Genomic DNA, 18,626 nt, shown 5'->3' with positions numbered 1-18,626 from the left:
CTATGATGCGCACTGACCACCAGGGGGCAGACGCTCAACGCAGGTGCTGCCCCCTGGTGGTCAGTGCGCTCTTGCGGTGGGGCGCTACTCAGCCAGAAGCCGGGCTCATGGCTGGCAAGCACAGTGGTGGTGGCAGGAGCCTCTTCCGTTTCCACGGCAGCACTAAAGAGCAGCGAGCCGAGCAGTAAGGAGCAGCAAGCAGGCGGGTGGTAAGGAATAAGGGGTCCTGGACTGCGAGGAGAAAGAAAACTAATAACTGGGTGCATTAGAGGGAAACTACCAAAAAAAAAAAAAAAGGCAGAGAACATCTTAAAAGCAGTCAGAAGAAAATCAGCAGGTAGACATACCCCAAGGGGTCCCGGACTGCAGGAGGGCACAGGCCGGGCTAAGGGACACACACACACACCCACCGCCCCAGTGCACAAATTTTGTGCACCGGGCCTCTAGTTTTAAAATAAAACTGCACAAGTGTTTTTTTTTTTATTTTGTTTTGTTTTTTGACATTTTCCCATTGCTTTTCAGAGAGAATGGAAGGGAGGGAGTGACAGAGAGAGAGAAAAACATTGATGTGAGAAAGACATCAATTGGCTGCCTCCCACATTTGTCCCGACCAGGGTCAGGGGTTGAGCCTGCAACTAAGGCATGTGCCCCTAACCGGAACTGAACCCAGGACCCTTCAGTCCACAGGCCAACACTCCATCTACCGAGCCAAAATGGCTGGGGTAAAACTGCACAAATTTTACTATGAAAAACTTCAAGCATCCTGAAATGTTGAAAGAATTTTACAAGTTGCATACTTACACCTATATTCTATTATCAACATTTTATTATACTTGATGTATCACATCTATGCATATATCCATCCTTCTATATGATCCCATTTTAACCAACTAAAAAATATGTACTAAAAAAAAATCTAGCAAGATATATTTCAAAATGTTAACAGTGATTACCACTGGGTAGAGATATGAGTAAGCCTTCTTTCCTTTATCCGTATTTAAAAAATTTCTTACGTGTAGACCTGGCCAGATGGCTCGGTTGGAGCGTCATCCCATACACCAAAAATGTTGCAGGTTCAATTCCAGGTCAGGGCACATACCTAGGTTTCAGGTTTAATCTCCAGTTGAGGTGCATACAGGAAGCAACTGATGATATCACTTCTCAGCCTTTTGGCTAGGATCAAGTGTAGGAAGCAACTGATCAACGTTTCTCCCTTCCCCTCTCTCTCTCCGGTCCCCTCTCTAAAATAAAAAAAATCAATAAACATATCCTTAGGTAAGGATTAAAAAAAAATTTCTTATATGTATTACTTTTACAATAAGGAAAATTATTTAAAGAACTAATTTGGCAGCAACATGAAGATTAAATTGGAGGAGACAAGACTAAAAGCAGAAAGAAAATATGGAAGGATACTTGGGTAACTCGAGAGATAGATGATGACTGCCTGGCGGGTATGGCTCAGTGGTTGAGTGTTGACCCAGGAAGGAACAAGAGGTCACTGGTTTGGTTCCCAGCCAGGGCACATGAATGATGTTTCTCTCTATCCCTCTCCCTCTTTCTCTAAAAAAACACAAAACACACAAAAAAAAACTCAATAAAAATGTACTTACAAAAAAAAAAGAGAGATGGATGATGAGCTCTAGAGTATAGAAAATAGAAAAGAAATTGATGGATAGAGAGATATTTTAGAAAACAGTATCAACACGGCTTGGTAACCTAAGGAAACTAAAGAGCCTAAAATGAGTCTTAGTTCCCTAGCTGTGCAATTGGTGAAAGATGGGAACACTCACTAATATATGTCGATTCATGGGTGGAGGTAGGGGTGGGGCAGTCTTGGAAGAGAGATCGTGAGTTTGAATATGCTGATTTTGAGGTGGAATGTTCAGGGGTTGATGCCCATCATCATGTCTGAACATTAGCACTGATTAACAAGTATTGAACATTTTCAAAATAGCAGCCACTATGCATTATCTCATTTAATCTTCCCAGTGACCCTCTAAATTATAGAAATTATTACCCATATTACAGATGAGGAAACACAAGTCTCTCTCAAAAAGCTTAAATAACTTGCTTAAGATCATAGTGCTAATAAGTGGTAGGACCAGGATTCAAATTCAGGTCTCTAATAGCAGAGGTAATGTTCTTAAAACCTGCTGTTAGTGTTCAGGAAATGTATACTTGGGCGTTATCAGCTTGAAAACATGACACTGGCAGGGAATCTGAAAGAAGAGAGGGGTGGAGCCCAAACAAAGACAAGTCCTGGCTTTCACCAACCAAATTTAGTGCAGGTTACTGACATAGCAACAGTCCCTATAGCAGTGACATGACCACCTCAGCCCTCTCATTCCCTGGGGAGACAAATAACAAGGAATCCCAAAACTTCTGAACTACTGCCGGGTAATTTTGACCTGTGAATATGCTTATTAGATTTATTTTCCCTCTTGGCTTTCTATTGCCTTGCAAAGAATTAAATAACCTCTCAGAATCTAAATTTTCTCATTTGTTAAATGAGCCTAGTAATGCAAACCCTCTAGTACTGTTCTGAGGATTATATAACATGTGTGAAGTACTTACATTAGCAACTAATAAGATTACTTTTGTTTGGGGATCTGGAGTGGGGAATTATATTTTTACACATGCGTACCCAGTAAAAATGGTTAGCACTCTGAGCCTACCTTCTAGGCTACTGTGGGTATCTAGAAAGCATTTGTATATCTCTAGGTTATCTTCTCTACACTCGTTTCCATACATCTTTTTCTGACCTACCACTGGAAAGAAATGACATATAGCTTTTATCAATAAGAAACTTAACACTATATAATTAGTTGTACAAAAAATGGTTATTGCTTCTAATACTTTATAGAACATGTCAACTTTTCCAAAACATGTTAACACCATTATTTTAATGAAGCCCAACAAAAACATTAGACTAATATGCCATCACACATGCTTTTTTGGAACAAGGCAGAGTATGAATAATAAATAAGATCTCCTGACCCCTAGTTGATTTTCTGTTTACTGGGCTATTTTCATTCACATTATTCCTTTTCCATTTCTAACTTCCCTCCCTCCCAGCCACACCAAAAATCCTTACAAAAAGGCAATTTACCAGACACAGCCATAGTGTCATTGATCCATGCAATTGAAAAGATCCAGTCCTTGTGCCCATCCTTGGGGAGGAGGGAATGACAGGTACGGAGAGGGGTGGGAGAAAAAAAGAAAATCAGTAAAATAGAATTACAATGCACACTCTTGAAAAGCACACAAGTCTGGCTGAAAATATCTTTTTAAAAATTACAACTCTGATCTCTGGTGATGTCAACCCTTAGGGTATGATCTCATAATCTTTAACTCTTACCTGGAGGTGCAAGGCTGGAATGAAACTGGCATAACTGTGAATAAGCATGTCTAGTCGACATACAGCTCTGGCCTTCATTCTCTGGATGTCTTATTTGGGGCTCCTACATAGTAGCATAATCACTCACCTCTCATCCCTCCAACCTCGTCATATAGTCTCTTCCTTGCTTCCTGCGACAACAGCTATAACTGACCTTCCTGCTGTTTCTTTCATCTGAAACTTTCTTCCTCCAGACATCAACATGGCTTGCACCCTCATTTCCTTTAAGTCTCCCTGCTCAAATGTCATCCTTTTAAATATATTTTTCAATTATAGTTGATGTACGTTTTTTTTTCAATTACAGTTTACACTCAATATTCTTTTGTACATCAAGTCAAATGTCATTCTTATCAATGAGGCCATCTTCTGAAATAGCATTTGCCACCACTCTATTGCTTTAGCCTGCCTTATCCATGGTACTTATCAACTCTGACATTCTGCTGGTGAGTATTTATTGGTTTATATATCGCCTCCCTTCACTAGAATGCAGGCTTCAAACACTGTCCATTCTCCAGAATGTTTCATCATCTCAAACTCAAATTCCATACCTATTAAACAATAATGTCCCCATTGTTCCCTTCCCCCTGGCCCTAGGTCAGCCGTGGGCAAACTACGGCCCGCGGGCCGGATCCGGCCTGGTTGGAATGAATAAAACTAAAAAAAAAAAAACCGTACCCTTTTTTTTAATGATGTTTACTTTGAATTTATATTAGTTCACACAAACACTCCATCCATGCTTTTGTTCCGGCCCTCCGGTCCAGTTTAAGAACCCATTGTGGCCCTCGAGTCAAAAAGTTTGCCCACCCCTGGGATAGGGGCTTTATCTGTTTTATTGACTGCTGCACCTCAAGTGTCTAAAATAATGCCTGGCCATAGAAGGCTCTCAATAAATAGTTGCTGAATGAATGCTTTAATAACTTTTGCTCTCTGACTATGGGCAGTAGGATGTGTGTGGAAACTGGACTCAAACACTAATCAACTGCTGCTGGCTCCTGAGGTACGCTGCTCGCCCCTTAATCAAACAAATACGCTGTCAATATACCTGATACTCCCTATGGGGAGTCGTCCCTACTTCTGAAATCTTACCCCCACACCTTACCACCAGGGGGCTATGGGAGGAGGGTCAATGTGACCTAAGCAGGCTCTGTTGAAAAACAAGACTGCCTCTAACTACAGTTATTGGGGGAACTTACATCTCCTACACACACAGGATCTAGTGTAGGCAGCCGGTAGATGGCAAGACTGTTGGGGTTGTCTCCTCCAGTGGCTAACAGTGTTCTAGAGGGATTCAGCTCGATGGCATGGATACCACAGCCCTGCTGAGTTATACCTCCAGGCTCCCGGTCCTTCAGAATGGGAATCTTGGTAATCTGGCTTGTCTGGATATCCACTACAAACAGCTATAAGAGAAAAGGGAAATATGCTAAACAGTTTCTCTTTAATGAGTACAAACATCCATTAGCCATCAAACATTTAATCAATGCTTACTACATGCTAGATACTGGGAATTATTAAAGGCACTGGCAGCACTACCAGTCATATGAAACATGAAAATAATATAACAGAGACAAGTATAATATGCTACCTGCACCCAGATTAGGAAGCAGTAAATTTTGCTTAGGATTCAAAGACAGCTTCAAAGAGGACTTGCATTAGACTATGGACCTAAAGAACCTGACTAGCCCCAGCAGGCAGCTCAGTTGGTTGGAGAGTCATCCAGATATGCCAAGGTTATGGGTTTGGTCCCCATCAGGACAAATGAAAGAATCAACCAATGAATGCATAAGTGAGTGGAACAACAAATTGATGTTTCTCTTCTCTCTCTCTCTCTGTAAAATCAAATTAAAAAAAAAATAGCTTGACTAAAGGTTTTTCTGCCGGTCTGGGCATATTTTCAATATCAAATTTCTATCTACACATGCATAGAAACTTAGAAACAAATCACAATTCCCAGAACACATCACAACCACTATTAAACATACCTCTAAATGCTACTACGTTTGCTGGAGTGACCTAAGACATATGACAAAGTAAGAGTTACTAATATCTCACTGCTTATGTCTATCACACACCATTTTGTTCTATGCCTCCGTGCCTTTGCTTATGCTGTTGCTTCTGCCTGAAATGCTCTTCTCTGCCCCATTTACCAATCTAAGCCTTTTTCACTCTCCAAGATTCAACTCAGAGAAATGTTTTATCGAAAAGATCAGTCTTAGAAAAAGGGCATTCCAGAAAGTCTACATTCAATTCTTTATGTGATTTAATGATTTACTCCTTCATTCACTCATATATTCTAGGTGCTAGGAATGTAACTATGAGTAAGAGAGAAATAATCTCTGCCCTCATATATCTTATATATATTTTTTTATATCTTATAGTTTCAGAAGTTGATTTAAAATCTTGTCAGCAATTGTTGTGCCAAAGCCAGATCACGTCAAATCTTTGTATAAAGTAATCTACTGCATGTGCAGAAGGAGATCTATGAAAGGAGAAATTAGATAAGCCTTAAACTTAAAATCCACCCAATCACCCAAGCCTGGGGTTATCCTAGACTTCTCTTTCTCCCTCACTTCATCACCCAATCCAGTCCTGCCAAACCTACCTCCCTAAATATTCTTACAGTTGGCTCCTTCCTCTCTCACCACCTCTCCTCTGGACAATTGCAATTAGTCTTTGTGCTTCCAGGCAAGGCCACCATAAAAAAACTCTTCTCCATAATCAGTCATCTCCGTAAAAATGGGAATCCTCCCATGTCAATTAAAAAATATCCAACAGTTCCCCTTTACCTATATCCAAGGCCTTAGTGTGGCATGAATATTCTCCTCAATCTGGCCCCTACCTATATCTTTCTAGCTCAGTGGTTCCTAACGTGGAGCACAAGCCCCACAGGGGGGCAATTTGAGAATGAGTTATTAACAGTAAATTTTTTCCATTTATGGTTCTAGGGGCCTCATATACAGTATATAAATTGTTATATATTTATGCATTTCAGTTCTCTAGTGTATGTTTTGAAACTTTATTTGCTATTTTTTCATATCACTTCTTTTTTTTTTTTTCTTAGTGACTTCTTCCTCATACTTCAACTGTCCTTTCCTCCTTTTATTTTTCTCTTTCATGGATGCCATGTTCTTTTGGACACTTGTTTAGACCAAGTTAATGACCTTTTAGGCTTCCACCACATTGAATAGTAGTTCACTTTTTTTTTTTTTAAATATGTTTTATTGATTTTTTACAGAGAGGAAGGGAGAGGGATAGAGAGTTAGAAACATCGATGAGAGAGAAACATCGATCAGCTGCCTTCTGCACACCCCCAACTGGGGATTTGCCTGCAACCAAGGTACATGCCCTTGACTGGAATCGAACCTGGGACCTTTCAGTCCGCAGGCCGACGCTCTATCCACTGAGCCAAACCAGTTAGGGCAGGAGTTCACTTTTTAAATAAGAATTATGTCACGGGGGGGTGGGGTGGGGGGAGGTCAGGATTTTAGAGATGCTTAGGTGGGGCATGGCCAAAAAAAGGTTGGGAACCACTGCTCTAGCTTCACATCCTACTGTTGACCGTATGCTTATAATTATTATTCATGCAAAAATCTTCAATGAAATAAATTATTTTGTTTTATGCTCATGCTGTTCACAATGCCAGAAATGATTTCCCCTACTTTTTTCTTTACCTGGCCAACACTGACTTATCATTAATTCATTAATGATTCAGGTCAGACATGTCCTCTCTGAATATTCCCTAAATTTCTAAGCTTGTTAAGTTCCTCTCTCTTTCTCTATTCATATATATATATATATACTTTTTTTAATTGATTTCAGAGAGGAAGGGAGAGGGAGATAGAAACATCAATAATGAGAGAGGATCATTGATGGGCTGCCTCCTGCACACCCCACACTGGGGAATGAACCCACAACCCTGGCATGTGCCCTAACTGGGAATCGAACTGTGACCTCCTAGTTCACAGGCTGACGCTCAATCAATGAGCTACACTAGCCAGGCTCTCTTCTTTTTTATTTAATTTTTATTTATTGATTTTAGAGAGGAAGAGAGGGAAAAGAAGAGGAGAGAAAGGGAGAGAAACATCTATTTGTTGTTGCACTTACTTATGAATTAGAATCAGTGGTTGATTCTAATATGAGCTCTGACTAGAGATCAAACCTGCAACCTTGCTGAATCGGATGACACTCACACCCAAGTGAACTAAACAGCCAGGGCAAGTTCCTCTCTTGTAGGCTCCCAGGATAGCCCTCTATCCACAACTTAGACCAGCCGTGGGCAAACTACGGCCCGCGGGCTGGATCCGGCCCGTTTGAAATAAATAAAACTAAAAAAAAAAAAAAAAAAGACCGTACCCTTTTATGTAATGATGTTTACTTTGAATTTATATTAGTTCACACAAACACTCCATCCATGCTTTTGTTCCGGCCCTCCGGTCCAGTTTAAGAACCCATTGTGGCCCTCGAGTCAAAAAGTTTGCCCACCCCTGGGATAGGGGCTTTATCTGTTTTATTGACTGCTGCACCTCAAGTGTATCATACTGACTTAAAATCTTGCCTCGCTTCTCCATTAAGCTAATAAGGCCCTGCCAATTCCAAAAGCAGTGAATTTTACCTATTTGGTTCTATAATTATGCCCCAACAAATGCAAGGCTACATAGTAAGCATGTGCAGTAGCCACTTTAAGGAGGTCTGCTCAGTGATGTTAGGGGGCCCCCGCATCTCTGCATTCAGAGTGGGGCTCTGTAGCTGTGATCTCAGGATCACAGCACTGCCCAGGGAGATTTGGTCAAGGCTACAATAGACTGTGTCATTCAAGTTCTCTCAGAAATGTGGAGCTGGCTGGTGACAGACTGGGTGGCCACTTTCAACCAAAGCCATTCTCCAGAGAAAAAAACACCTTCCTCTCCACAAGAGAGGAAGTATGGCCATCCTTGGCTCCTTGTGGCTTTCCAATTCCTAGTTTCCTTCTTAGATCTAGAAATACTTCCTGCTCTTGGGGTTTGTGAACTAGCCCTTCCAAAAAAGGTTTTCTTATCCTTTTAAATAAGTAATCTCTAACACAAGCCTTCAAATGTTTCATGAAGCAAAATTAACTGTCCACTTAACAACACCTTTGTGTTGAGTGGGACAATGCATCCATAACACATTAGCTGCTAGACTAGTGATTCCCAAACTGATAATTACAATAACCTGGGGAATTTTCTTTTTCTTTTTTTACAAAATACTACAAAACAAAAACAATTCCCAGACCCTACCATAAAACTCCTCCAACTAGAAATCACTGAGTTTGAGGTCAGTAAAACTGAATATTTTCCCAAAGATCTCCAGGACACTGTTTACTGCTCAGGTTTAACAATCACTGATCTAGACACTTGTTATTGAAAGGAGCACCTGGGAGCTTGTTAGAAACAAAGGATCTCAGGCCCTGCCCTCGATCTAAATCAGATTCTGGAGTCTCCCAAGATCTCTAGGTCCCTGAAGTTTGAGAAGCACTGACATGAAGAGAATCAGCTCTGTACACTGAGGGCAATGTTTTACTCTTGATAAAACACAAGAGTAAAAACTAAACTGCAACCTGCAAATATCTGAGTTTCTCCTGTGGAATGTGAAGGCGGGCTAAAATTTTTAAGAATTATTTTAGTCCATTCCTTTGCCATTCTCTCCACTGCCATCCAAAAAGGTGAGGGAAAAAAGTTTTATCTATTCATACCCAAGAAAGTCTAAAGTCCAACTTCTGCAGTTTTGGAGTCGGGAAAGATCTAGGTTTGAATTCCAAATTGGTTACCTATTAGCTGTGTGATCTTGGGCATGTCACTTAATCTTTCTGAATATTATCCTATATAATAAAAGGCTGATATACAAATTGTCCCCTCGACCGGGAGTTCAACCAGAAGTTCAACCAGGGGGTGGAGCCAGCCAGCCAACTGCCTGCAGCCCCTGCTCCTGGCCTGATTGCCCCGATTGGGGCAGGCTGGCTGGACCCTACCTGTGCACAAATTTGTGCACCGGGCCTCTAGTTATCTATAAAACTTGAATAATATTATCTATCTCATTGGGTTGCTAAGAAATCAAATAAAATGTAAAGTGTTTAGCAAGGGCTCAGCACAGAGTAAGTGCTTAACAAGTGATAGGTAATAGTAATATACTGTGCTCATATTTGTTTAGTTTTTCAGGTTGTTAAGAAAAGCTTCTATACTATATGGAAAACATTTGATACATGGGCAATGGAAAAATTGGTAATAGTTGGGTCTGCAGAGGGCATAGGAAACCAAGAGTTTACCCCCATCTCACCTCATTCTTGCATAGGAATGAAAAAGCACCATGTGAAGGACAGAGCCCTTTTCCTTCTTCAAAGGAAGGGAACCTCACCTCATTCTTACACAGAAATGAAAAAGCACCATGTGAAGGACAGAGCCCTTTTTCTTCTTCAAAGGAAGGGACGGTGATGTGGAGGAGCTGCCACAGAATCTCTCTCCAAGCTCTCTGACAAGGGGCCAAGGCTTCATGCAGCTCCTGTAACACTTCCTGCGCATTAACCTACTGGGATACCTGCCAGAAACTAGCTGCATGGCAAGGTAAACTGGAGGTTCAATGGCTCCCTGTACTTTACATTCTAGAACAGAGGAAGAAAAAAGAAAGCAAAGGCCTTACAATCAGGAAGATTATAAGACTAGTGAGTATATCTCTACATGTATGAATGTGTTTGTAGACACATGCAAATGTGTGTACCAAGAAAGATCAAGGTGGCTTAATAAAATGGTGGACTCACAAAGTTTCTAAAACTCTAGAGTATTTTAGCTGGAGCCTAACAGAGAAAGGAAAGCAAATCCACATAGGTCACACAGACATCAAGATAAATTCTACTGAGTTAGACAGTAAGAGGCAAGTGGGCAGCCTAAGTTTGCTGAAAGTTGGGGAAAGGAAAGACAACCAAAACCAAAGAAGAGGAATCCATTTCCTATTTCAAACCTAGAAGATGGGGGAGAGCAAAACAGAGACCTAAGACCAAGAAACACAACAGGAAATGGTCAGATAATATGTATCAAAAATTAAAAATGTGTAAACTCTGCAGTTTCAATTTCAGGAATTTATGCTAAGGAAATAATGACAGGTGAACAGTGTTAATTACAGTGCAGCAATTTTAAACTAGTGAAACACCACAGGGGACTGGGTAAAGACACATTCTTACTTCCTGAGAATTACAGCACAAAGACATAAGGACAATATGGTTTGTGTACTTGCCCACTGAGAAGCAAGATCCCTCTCTAGGTGCTATTTATATATTTCAATATATTTGTATTGATTTCAGAGAGGAAAGGAGAGGGATAGAAACAATGATGAGAGAGAATCATTGATCGGCTGCCTCCTACATGCCCTTTACTAGGGATGGAGCCCGCAACCTGGACATGTTCCCTGACTGGGAATCAAACCTTGACCTCCTGGTTCATAGGTCAACACTCAACCACTGAACTACACTGACCGGGTGGTGCAATTTATTTTTTTAATTGATTTCAGAGAGAGAGAGAGAGAGAGGAAGGGAGAGGGATAGAGAGATGGAAACATCAATTGGCTACCTCCTACACAACCCCTACCTGGGATCATGCCCAAAACCCAGGTATGTGCATACTAGTATGTGCCCTGATGAGAATCAACCAGCAACCTTTTGGTGCATTGGATGATGCCCAACTGAAGCACACCAGTCAGGACTCTCTAGTTTTATTGCGCTCCAAAAAACTCCCTTGTGACCAAAAAGGGAAATTCCTTTTGCTGTATATCCTATCACTGTATTTTCAAACACCTACTTCACTCTCCCCAGAGAAGATGTATAATACACGACTGTGTTTAATTTTTATTAGTAAACAAGACAAGTAATGAATGATAACTGGTCAAGGCTACTTTCACTGTTTCTTTAGGCTAAGAAAAAACAAGATTTATCTAGCTGAAGTAACATTTTTAAAAAATGAGAGTTCACTTATATTACTTTATCAGCAATAGAAATAAAAAAATGCAAAAGATCACTCATAGTCCTCTTTTTTCATGTCTGTTTTCATTTGTCAAGTTTCTGTTTAGTCCTTCACCACATACATGTATAATTGTGCATAGCTACAATCAGCAGAGATCAATTTTACTTCATTCCATTTAACATATCAAATGCTTTGCATGTTTAGTCTTTTTTTTAAAAAAATATATTTTATTGGTTTTTTATAGAGAGGAAGGGAGAGGGATAGAGAGTAAGAAACATCAATGAGAGAGAAACATCGATTCAGCTGCCTCCTGCACACCCCCCACTGGGGATGTGCCTGCAACCAAGGTACATGCCCTTGACCAGAATCGAACCTGGGACCTTTCAGTCCACAGGCCGACGCTCTATTCACTGAGCCAAACTGGTTAGGCCATTTTAGTCTTTATAATTATGTTAATAACTGCATAATATCATGCAGACTTGATTTACCATAAATTACTCAAGTATTCTACTGTTAGCATTTAGCTAAAATAGCTTCTAATAATTATTTTGTTAAAAAAAGACTTTTCCTTTGGATGAATTCCCTAGTCTGAAAATATTAGGTCAAAGGGTATATTTTTAGGTTCTTCATTCAACACATGACATGTACTAGGATTTTGAAACATAATGCCAAATTACTTTCAAAAAAGAGTTTTAGTGGCAATATTGTTGTTGTTCCAACACATCTCTATCAGAACTGGGTATTACTACCCTGGCCAGGCACCTCAGTCAGTCAGAGCGTCATCCAGATAAGCCAAGGTTGCAGGTTTGATCTCTGCTCAGGACACATACAAGAAGCAACCAAAGAATGCGTAAATAAGTGGAACAACAAATTGATGTTTCTATCTTCTTCTTTTATGCAAGCGCGCGCTCGCGCGCTCTCTCTCTCAAATCCAAAAAAACCCACACCTGGATATTTATTTCTAATTTACACACAGAAAAATATTTTCCTTTTATCTATATTCAATCTATAATGAAATTTAAATATAATTTCCTATAATTTACAAATTGTACTTCCTCTTATACCAATTATATCTAAATGAACCATTTCTAAATGTTTAAGCTATTTGGGATGTGAATGACATACAGAAAACAGCCATTTATAGGGTAGAGAAATGCTCACTTCTTAAATGTACCTGAATCTGGCCAAAAATACACCTAGGGCCTTCAATCATAAAACCACTTCTTCCACACTTCCTCCTCCTTCACCACCACCATTAATTACATCAACAATTTTATTAAGCACATGTTCTAGGCCAGTGATGGCGAACCTTTTGAGCTCGGCGTGTCAGCATTTTGAAAAACCCTAACTTAACTCTGGTGCCGTGTCACATATAGAAATTTTTTGATATTTGCAACCATAGTAAAACAAAGACATATTTTTGATATTTGTTTTATATATTTAAATGCCATTTAACAAAGAAAAATCAACCAAAAAAAATGAGTTCGCGTGTCACCTCTGACACGCGTGTCATAGGTTCGCCATCACTGTTCTAGGCACTGTGCTAACTAACATCTCATTAACTCTCTTCATGACTGTTAGACCCCCAGAGCAAGGACGATGGACCAGGTACAAAAACTCACCAGAGCAGAAAGCCCTGGAAGCCTAGCAAGGGACAAAACTGGGAAAACAAGAACGTTGCCCCCAGAGCAGCCTATTCTCCCCTAGCATATCACTGGTCAGGTTTTCACTCCCTGACCTCTTCCTCCCTAAAGATAACATCTAGGCCTCAGTTGTATTTGAGCTCCAGGCCCCCAAAAAACAGCAAAACCAGACAAGTTGACTCTGCCTGTGGCTGCCTCAGGACCAGCTACATTATTGACTAATGACCCCCCCTGGCACTGACCAATCAGTGGAGACCAGGCCCTTGAAACGGAACACCGGAAAGCTAATGAATATTCTATTAAGAGCCTCCCTAAGATCTCCTCTAAGATTCCCCCATGCCAGAAAGAGTAGTAAATAACGCTCAGGACAAAGGACCCAGCCCTCTCCTTCCAAGGATCACACCTGTACCTTTCCCCCACCCCCAAGCACTATCCCCTAACCTCTCTAAGGGATCCCATAAGACTTGCAGTTAAGGGAGCAATGGGCAATGGCAGCTCATCCATCCTGGGCTTATGCCCTGAGTCTGTCTCAAAGGCCCCCTTTTCTCTGCGTAGCCCTTCCCTTTGGATATCCCATCCTCCACCCCCTTTTCCTTAAATAAATTCAATTTTTCTTAAATCACCATCTGAGATGGCTATTTAGCCTGCCTACATACCACCAACTTTAATCTTTCAATAACTCTGTTACTTTCTCCATTTATTTTAAAGGTAAGAGAACGCTTAGAATATACATTCAAACCTCGGTTCTCCAACATCTCCCATCTCAAACAATTCAGTTCTCAACCAAGTTGTTCACAGAAAAAATGTCTAGGTTGTGGGGAAAAACTGGGTTTTTGACTTGACAACCCTTTCATGCTGATACCTCAGCAGGACAAAAAGCTTCTCTCTCAAGCATCAAACAAAGGAGACAATGCTTTTGTTGCTGGCATCAAGGATTAACACAATTTTAAAACATAAAGAGGCCATCAAGAATGCTAATATTGCCCTAACTGGTTTGGCTCAGTGGATAGAGCTTCGGCCTGTGAACTGAAGGGTCCCAGGTTCGATTCTGGTCAAGGGCATGTACCTTGGTTGCAGGCACATCCCCAGTGGGGGGTGTGCAGGAGGCAGCTGATCATCGATGTTTCTAACTCTATCCCTCTCCCTTCCTCTCTGTAAAAAATCAATAAAAATAAAAAAAAAGAATGCTAATATTGCCAAAGGTGTGAAAGTGCTCACAAAACCACATCACAGATAACTGAAGAGGTAGAAAAACTGTGGTCGATTTGGATAAACAAAAAGCAGGATTTCCAAGGCAGTGATCCTGAAAAAGCAAAGATGCTACATATGATCTCCTAAAAGACACCTCTGGAAGGAGTGCTGAAAGTGATCCCTTTAAGGCCAGAGGGGTGGTTCAATAAATTTAAGAAAGTGTTTGTTTATACATTAAACAGTACTAGTACATGAGCCATGTATTATATATAAGAAAAGTTAAAATAGGCAATCATTTGTGGGTCTGATTAATTCAATTTACATTCTTTCTAATGGGAACAAATCACTTCTCAATCAGCCTTCAGGAACAAATTAAGTTTGAGAACGTAGGTTCTACTGTATCTTACTTATCCAAGGGCATAAAGCTATTAAGAAATGGGAGCCAAACTCAATCCTCAAATTTCTGAATCCAAATATACAATACAAAGTGATTTAATCAAATTTGTTGGTATAAATGCAGATATTTCTGACATATGTTTACATATTACTTTTCTAGAAAAGAAACAAAAACTTGGAAACTAAAGGCCTAAGCTAAGATCTGACCTGAAAAAAAGGGCAGCCCTAGTCAATTTGGCTCAGTGGCTGGAGTGTCGGCATGTAGAATGAAGAGTCCCAGGTTTGATTCTGACCTCGACTGCAGGCTAGGTATCTGGCCCTGGTCAGGGTGCATGTGGGAAGCAATCAACTGATGTTTCTCTCTCTCTCTCCCCCACTCTCTTCCACTGTCTAAAAATCAATGGAAAAAATACTGAGTGAGGATTAACAAAACAAAAAAAGGGCAAATCTCTGCCTGTTAGTAAGACCAGGAACAGGGGGGGAAAAATCATTCGTCAAGGCGTCCTCAAAATACAGAAATAAGGTTTAATTAAACCCTACTGGCTGCTGAATGGATATTAACCAAGATGCCTACAAAGAAATGCTTCTAGGTTTAATAAGTCTGATGCCCTCACCTGTGCCAAGGGTGGTTTAGAAAATACGCACATATCTAAAATTAAATACCTCAAACTCTGCATACAGTATCACTCTGCCTATACAATCCTTATCCTCAAACCACCCCCTCAGAAAATATCCACTATCTTGAATTGTTTTTTACTCTCTTGGTTTTCCTCTGACCTCCCTGTTCCATAAATATAGGTATTTTCCAAGGTTCTTGGTAGCAGTTCTTCCTGCCTCATAAATACAGGTGTTTTCCAAGGTTCTATTCGAAAATATCAATGGTTCTTACCCATTTTTAGTTCACAGTATTTCCTTTGAAAATCTAATGAGAACTATGAACTACTTTCCACACCACCCTCCCTGCATCGTGCCCAGAAAATACACATAATGAAAAATTTGCAATTTTAGGGAGGTTTATGGAACTCAAGTGTGCCTTCTCTAACCATGTTAACAATAATCCCTTATATATGATTCCCAAACTACTAACTTCAATCTTTACCCCCCTCCCCAATTTCAACTAATTCAGTGGTTCTCAACCTGTGGGTCGTGACCCCTTTGGGGGTCAAACGACCCTTTCACAGGGGTCGCCTAAGACCATCAGAAAACACATATATAATTACTGTTTTTGTGATTAATCACTATGCTTTAATTATGTTCAATTTGTAACAATGAAATTGGGGGTCACCACAACATGAGAAACTGTATTAAAGGGTCGCGGCATTAGGAAGGTTGAGAACCACTGAACTAATTGAAAGCACAAAACTAAACTCATTTTCTCTTCAAATCTGCTTAATTCTCATCCTGCCATCTTCCCAGTTATCCAGGCTGGAGACATCAGTATTAATTTTGACTTCTGGCTCAGTGGTTGAGCCAAAATCAATTTTGCTCTGAATCATTTAAATATGAGCATGTTATCATCATCATCATCATCATCATCTATAGATTTTACCTCTAAGATGTCATATCTGTCCCGTCCCCTCCTCACCTTCTCCCCATTACTAGCCTGGTTTTGCCGCTCATCCATAACCATAGCACTAACATCATATAACTTCTCTCTCTAAAAGCACTACTCCAATGACATCACTCCCTGCTTAAAAATCCTTGGGTCTTGCCCGGCCAGTGTGGTTAAGTGGTTGATCATTCATCTATGAGCCATGAAGTCACTGTTCGATTCCCATCGGAGCACATGCCTAGGTTGTGGGCTCAATCCCCAGTAAGGGGCGTACAGGAGGTAGCCGATCAATGATTCTTTCTCATCACTGATGTTTCTTTCTCTCTCCCTCTCCCTTCCTCTCTGAAATCAATAAAAATATATATTAATTTTTTTAAAAAATCCTTGAGTCTTGTCTCTCCATTCTCCACAGAATAAAATCTTAGCTTGACATTCAAGGGCTTCCACAATTTTATCCTAATGAACCTTTCCAATCTTAATTTCACAACTCTCTTCTAGACACATAAAGCTCTTGTCACACCAGATTCTCAATATTTCTCATAGTGCTTTCCTTCCAGGGAGCAGGCCCATGCTCCTTTCCATTCTCCCTCTTCCTCCCCCACTGGAGTGCATATCCTAAATGTCGAGAGACCCCATGAGACTGGAACAATGGGCAGAGGAAGCTGGTCCAGGGCTAATCTTCTGAACCCGTCTCTAAGGCTTCCTTTTCTGACTTCTCAGTGAGCCAAAGTAGCCCGGCCTAGGCTCATTTCTTTCCTATATTATTTCTAGAGAGCCAAGGCTCTCTCCTGTTGCTTCTTCAATCCTAAGCCCTTCCTTATTGCACTGTTGCCAGCTTTAATAAATATATTCGCAAAATAAAACTTTAAAATTCCTCATACATGGTTGATACCTTCCCCCATAAAAATACAGATTTCAGGTTTCTTTTTAAAAAGGACAAAAATCTATTAATGCTAGGCCCAAATTGCTGCATGGCTACAACTAGCTGGAGCCAAGAATTCCTTCTTGGCTCTTTGCAGTCTCCACTACTTCTTACTTTTGTGCCTGGCAGGCTTCTTTTATTTAGCTGTTCTGTCTGATTTGTACACAATCCGAGTTTGTAACCCTAAACCAGGAAAATATACCTATACATCCTTGTAGTCAGACCCATGATCCAATTAAGTTTATACTACCTCTCCTTCTTTAAATAATTTAGTAAAAATATGACCGTACTGTTATTGATTAAAACATAGGCTGGCCATCTTTGCTATTATTCCCGAGCTTACTGGCCTTCCAGTTTGAGTGTCATTCCATAGCACAGGGCAATTCCCACCCCAGGAATCAGACTACAGAAAACTTTACAAAATATCTCCGCTGCTTTTATCACAGAGGAAGACCCACTGCCTCAGCAGAGATTTCAATATTATAGCGCCAAGCCAGATAACTAGGAAAGGACCTGACTTTTTAGCATTTGTGTACCCTCAGTTAAGTGCTGGTGAAACTTAGGTATATATGAATAGGTGATTTTAGAATATAAATGGTTGTGGCATACTTTTCCTACTGAATACATTTAAATCATTTTATTGATGATAATATTTTAATACACTGAAACTTAACTTACTATTGAGAATCAAACAAGAACTCCTCCTCCCCCAAAATTCTCACATAGTATCCAAAGACAGTTCTAATTGTTTAAATAATTTTCCTTTCTTTCAAAGGGAAGTCTCAGGAATTGCCAAGAGCATTGGAAAAACTTTTGATTCACTATCACTAATACTATTTTTGAATAAGATATTGTTCACCTGAAGTATTTCCCAAGATGTCCACACCACCTTATCAGCACTCGATAAGTGGTAATATCCATTTTAGAGAGAGGGAAACAAAGGCACAGCTAAGGGAATCATTTGCCAAATGTCACAAATTTCAGAGAAAAGCAGTGTTCCTGGTTCCCTGCTTTGCTTCTGGAAGCTAAACAAAACAAAGCAAAAAACTCTATCTATAAAAAGAAACAGACTTAAGGTCATGAGGACATAGGAAGACAGAAATCATATGTATTAACAGTAGGTTAAATTATTACTTAATATTATTCTCACCTTCAAAATAATAAGTGCCAGAAGCAAGACACTATGATGATTACTTTAATTTACAATTCAGCAACATTTGCTGGGCAAAACACTATAATGGTATGTGTGGAAAATGGAATTAATTTCTCCAAATAAGAGTTTCTTTCTACTCCAAGTGACAATGAGACTAGAAAAATGAAGTTTTGTAGAGACTTGCCCCAACTACATAGTTTTAAAAGCTTTTGTATGACAAGCAGCCTTCAACAGAAGAGGAAATGAAAGCTTGGCCCCAACCACCATGGTATTATTTCCTTCCTTAAAACTCATGTTTAAATCTTTTCCTGTCTATAATAATAAAAGCGTAATATGCTAATTAGACTGGACATCCTTCCGGATGCTGCTAGGGAAGCCAGGGGCCCAGCCAGGGGCCCTGGGTGTCAG

The 18,626-nt window shown here is 40.2% G+C and overlaps 1 protein-coding gene across 2 annotated transcripts in view; it reads right to left on the bottom strand.

Annotated features, from left to right (window-relative positions):
- The window catches only part of DCAF12 (DDB1 and CUL4 associated factor 12), a 31,938-nt gene that overhangs the window by 9,921 nt on the left and 3,391 nt on the right, over window positions 1-18,626 (bottom strand). For both annotated transcript variants that reach the window (XM_014534234.1, XM_005859529.2), the window contains exons 3-4: window positions 4,591-4,797; window positions 3,110-3,170 (exon numbers count right to left, since the gene is read on the bottom strand). In XM_014534234.1, the coding sequence (XP_014389720.1) occupies window positions 3,110-3,170; window positions 4,591-4,797 (268 nt within the window). The remainder of the gene's footprint in view (window positions 1-3,109; window positions 3,171-4,590; window positions 4,798-18,626) is intronic.

This window comes from Myotis brandtii, unplaced genomic scaffold (genome assembly GCF_000412655.1).
Source record: "Myotis brandtii unplaced genomic scaffold, ASM41265v1 scaffold1270, whole genome shotgun sequence".
Classification (NCBI taxonomy): domain Eukaryota; kingdom Metazoa; phylum Chordata; class Mammalia; order Chiroptera; family Vespertilionidae; genus Myotis; species Myotis brandtii.
Note: the sequence above shows the minus strand (reverse complement) of the source record. Positions and strands in the feature narration are given on the sequence as shown.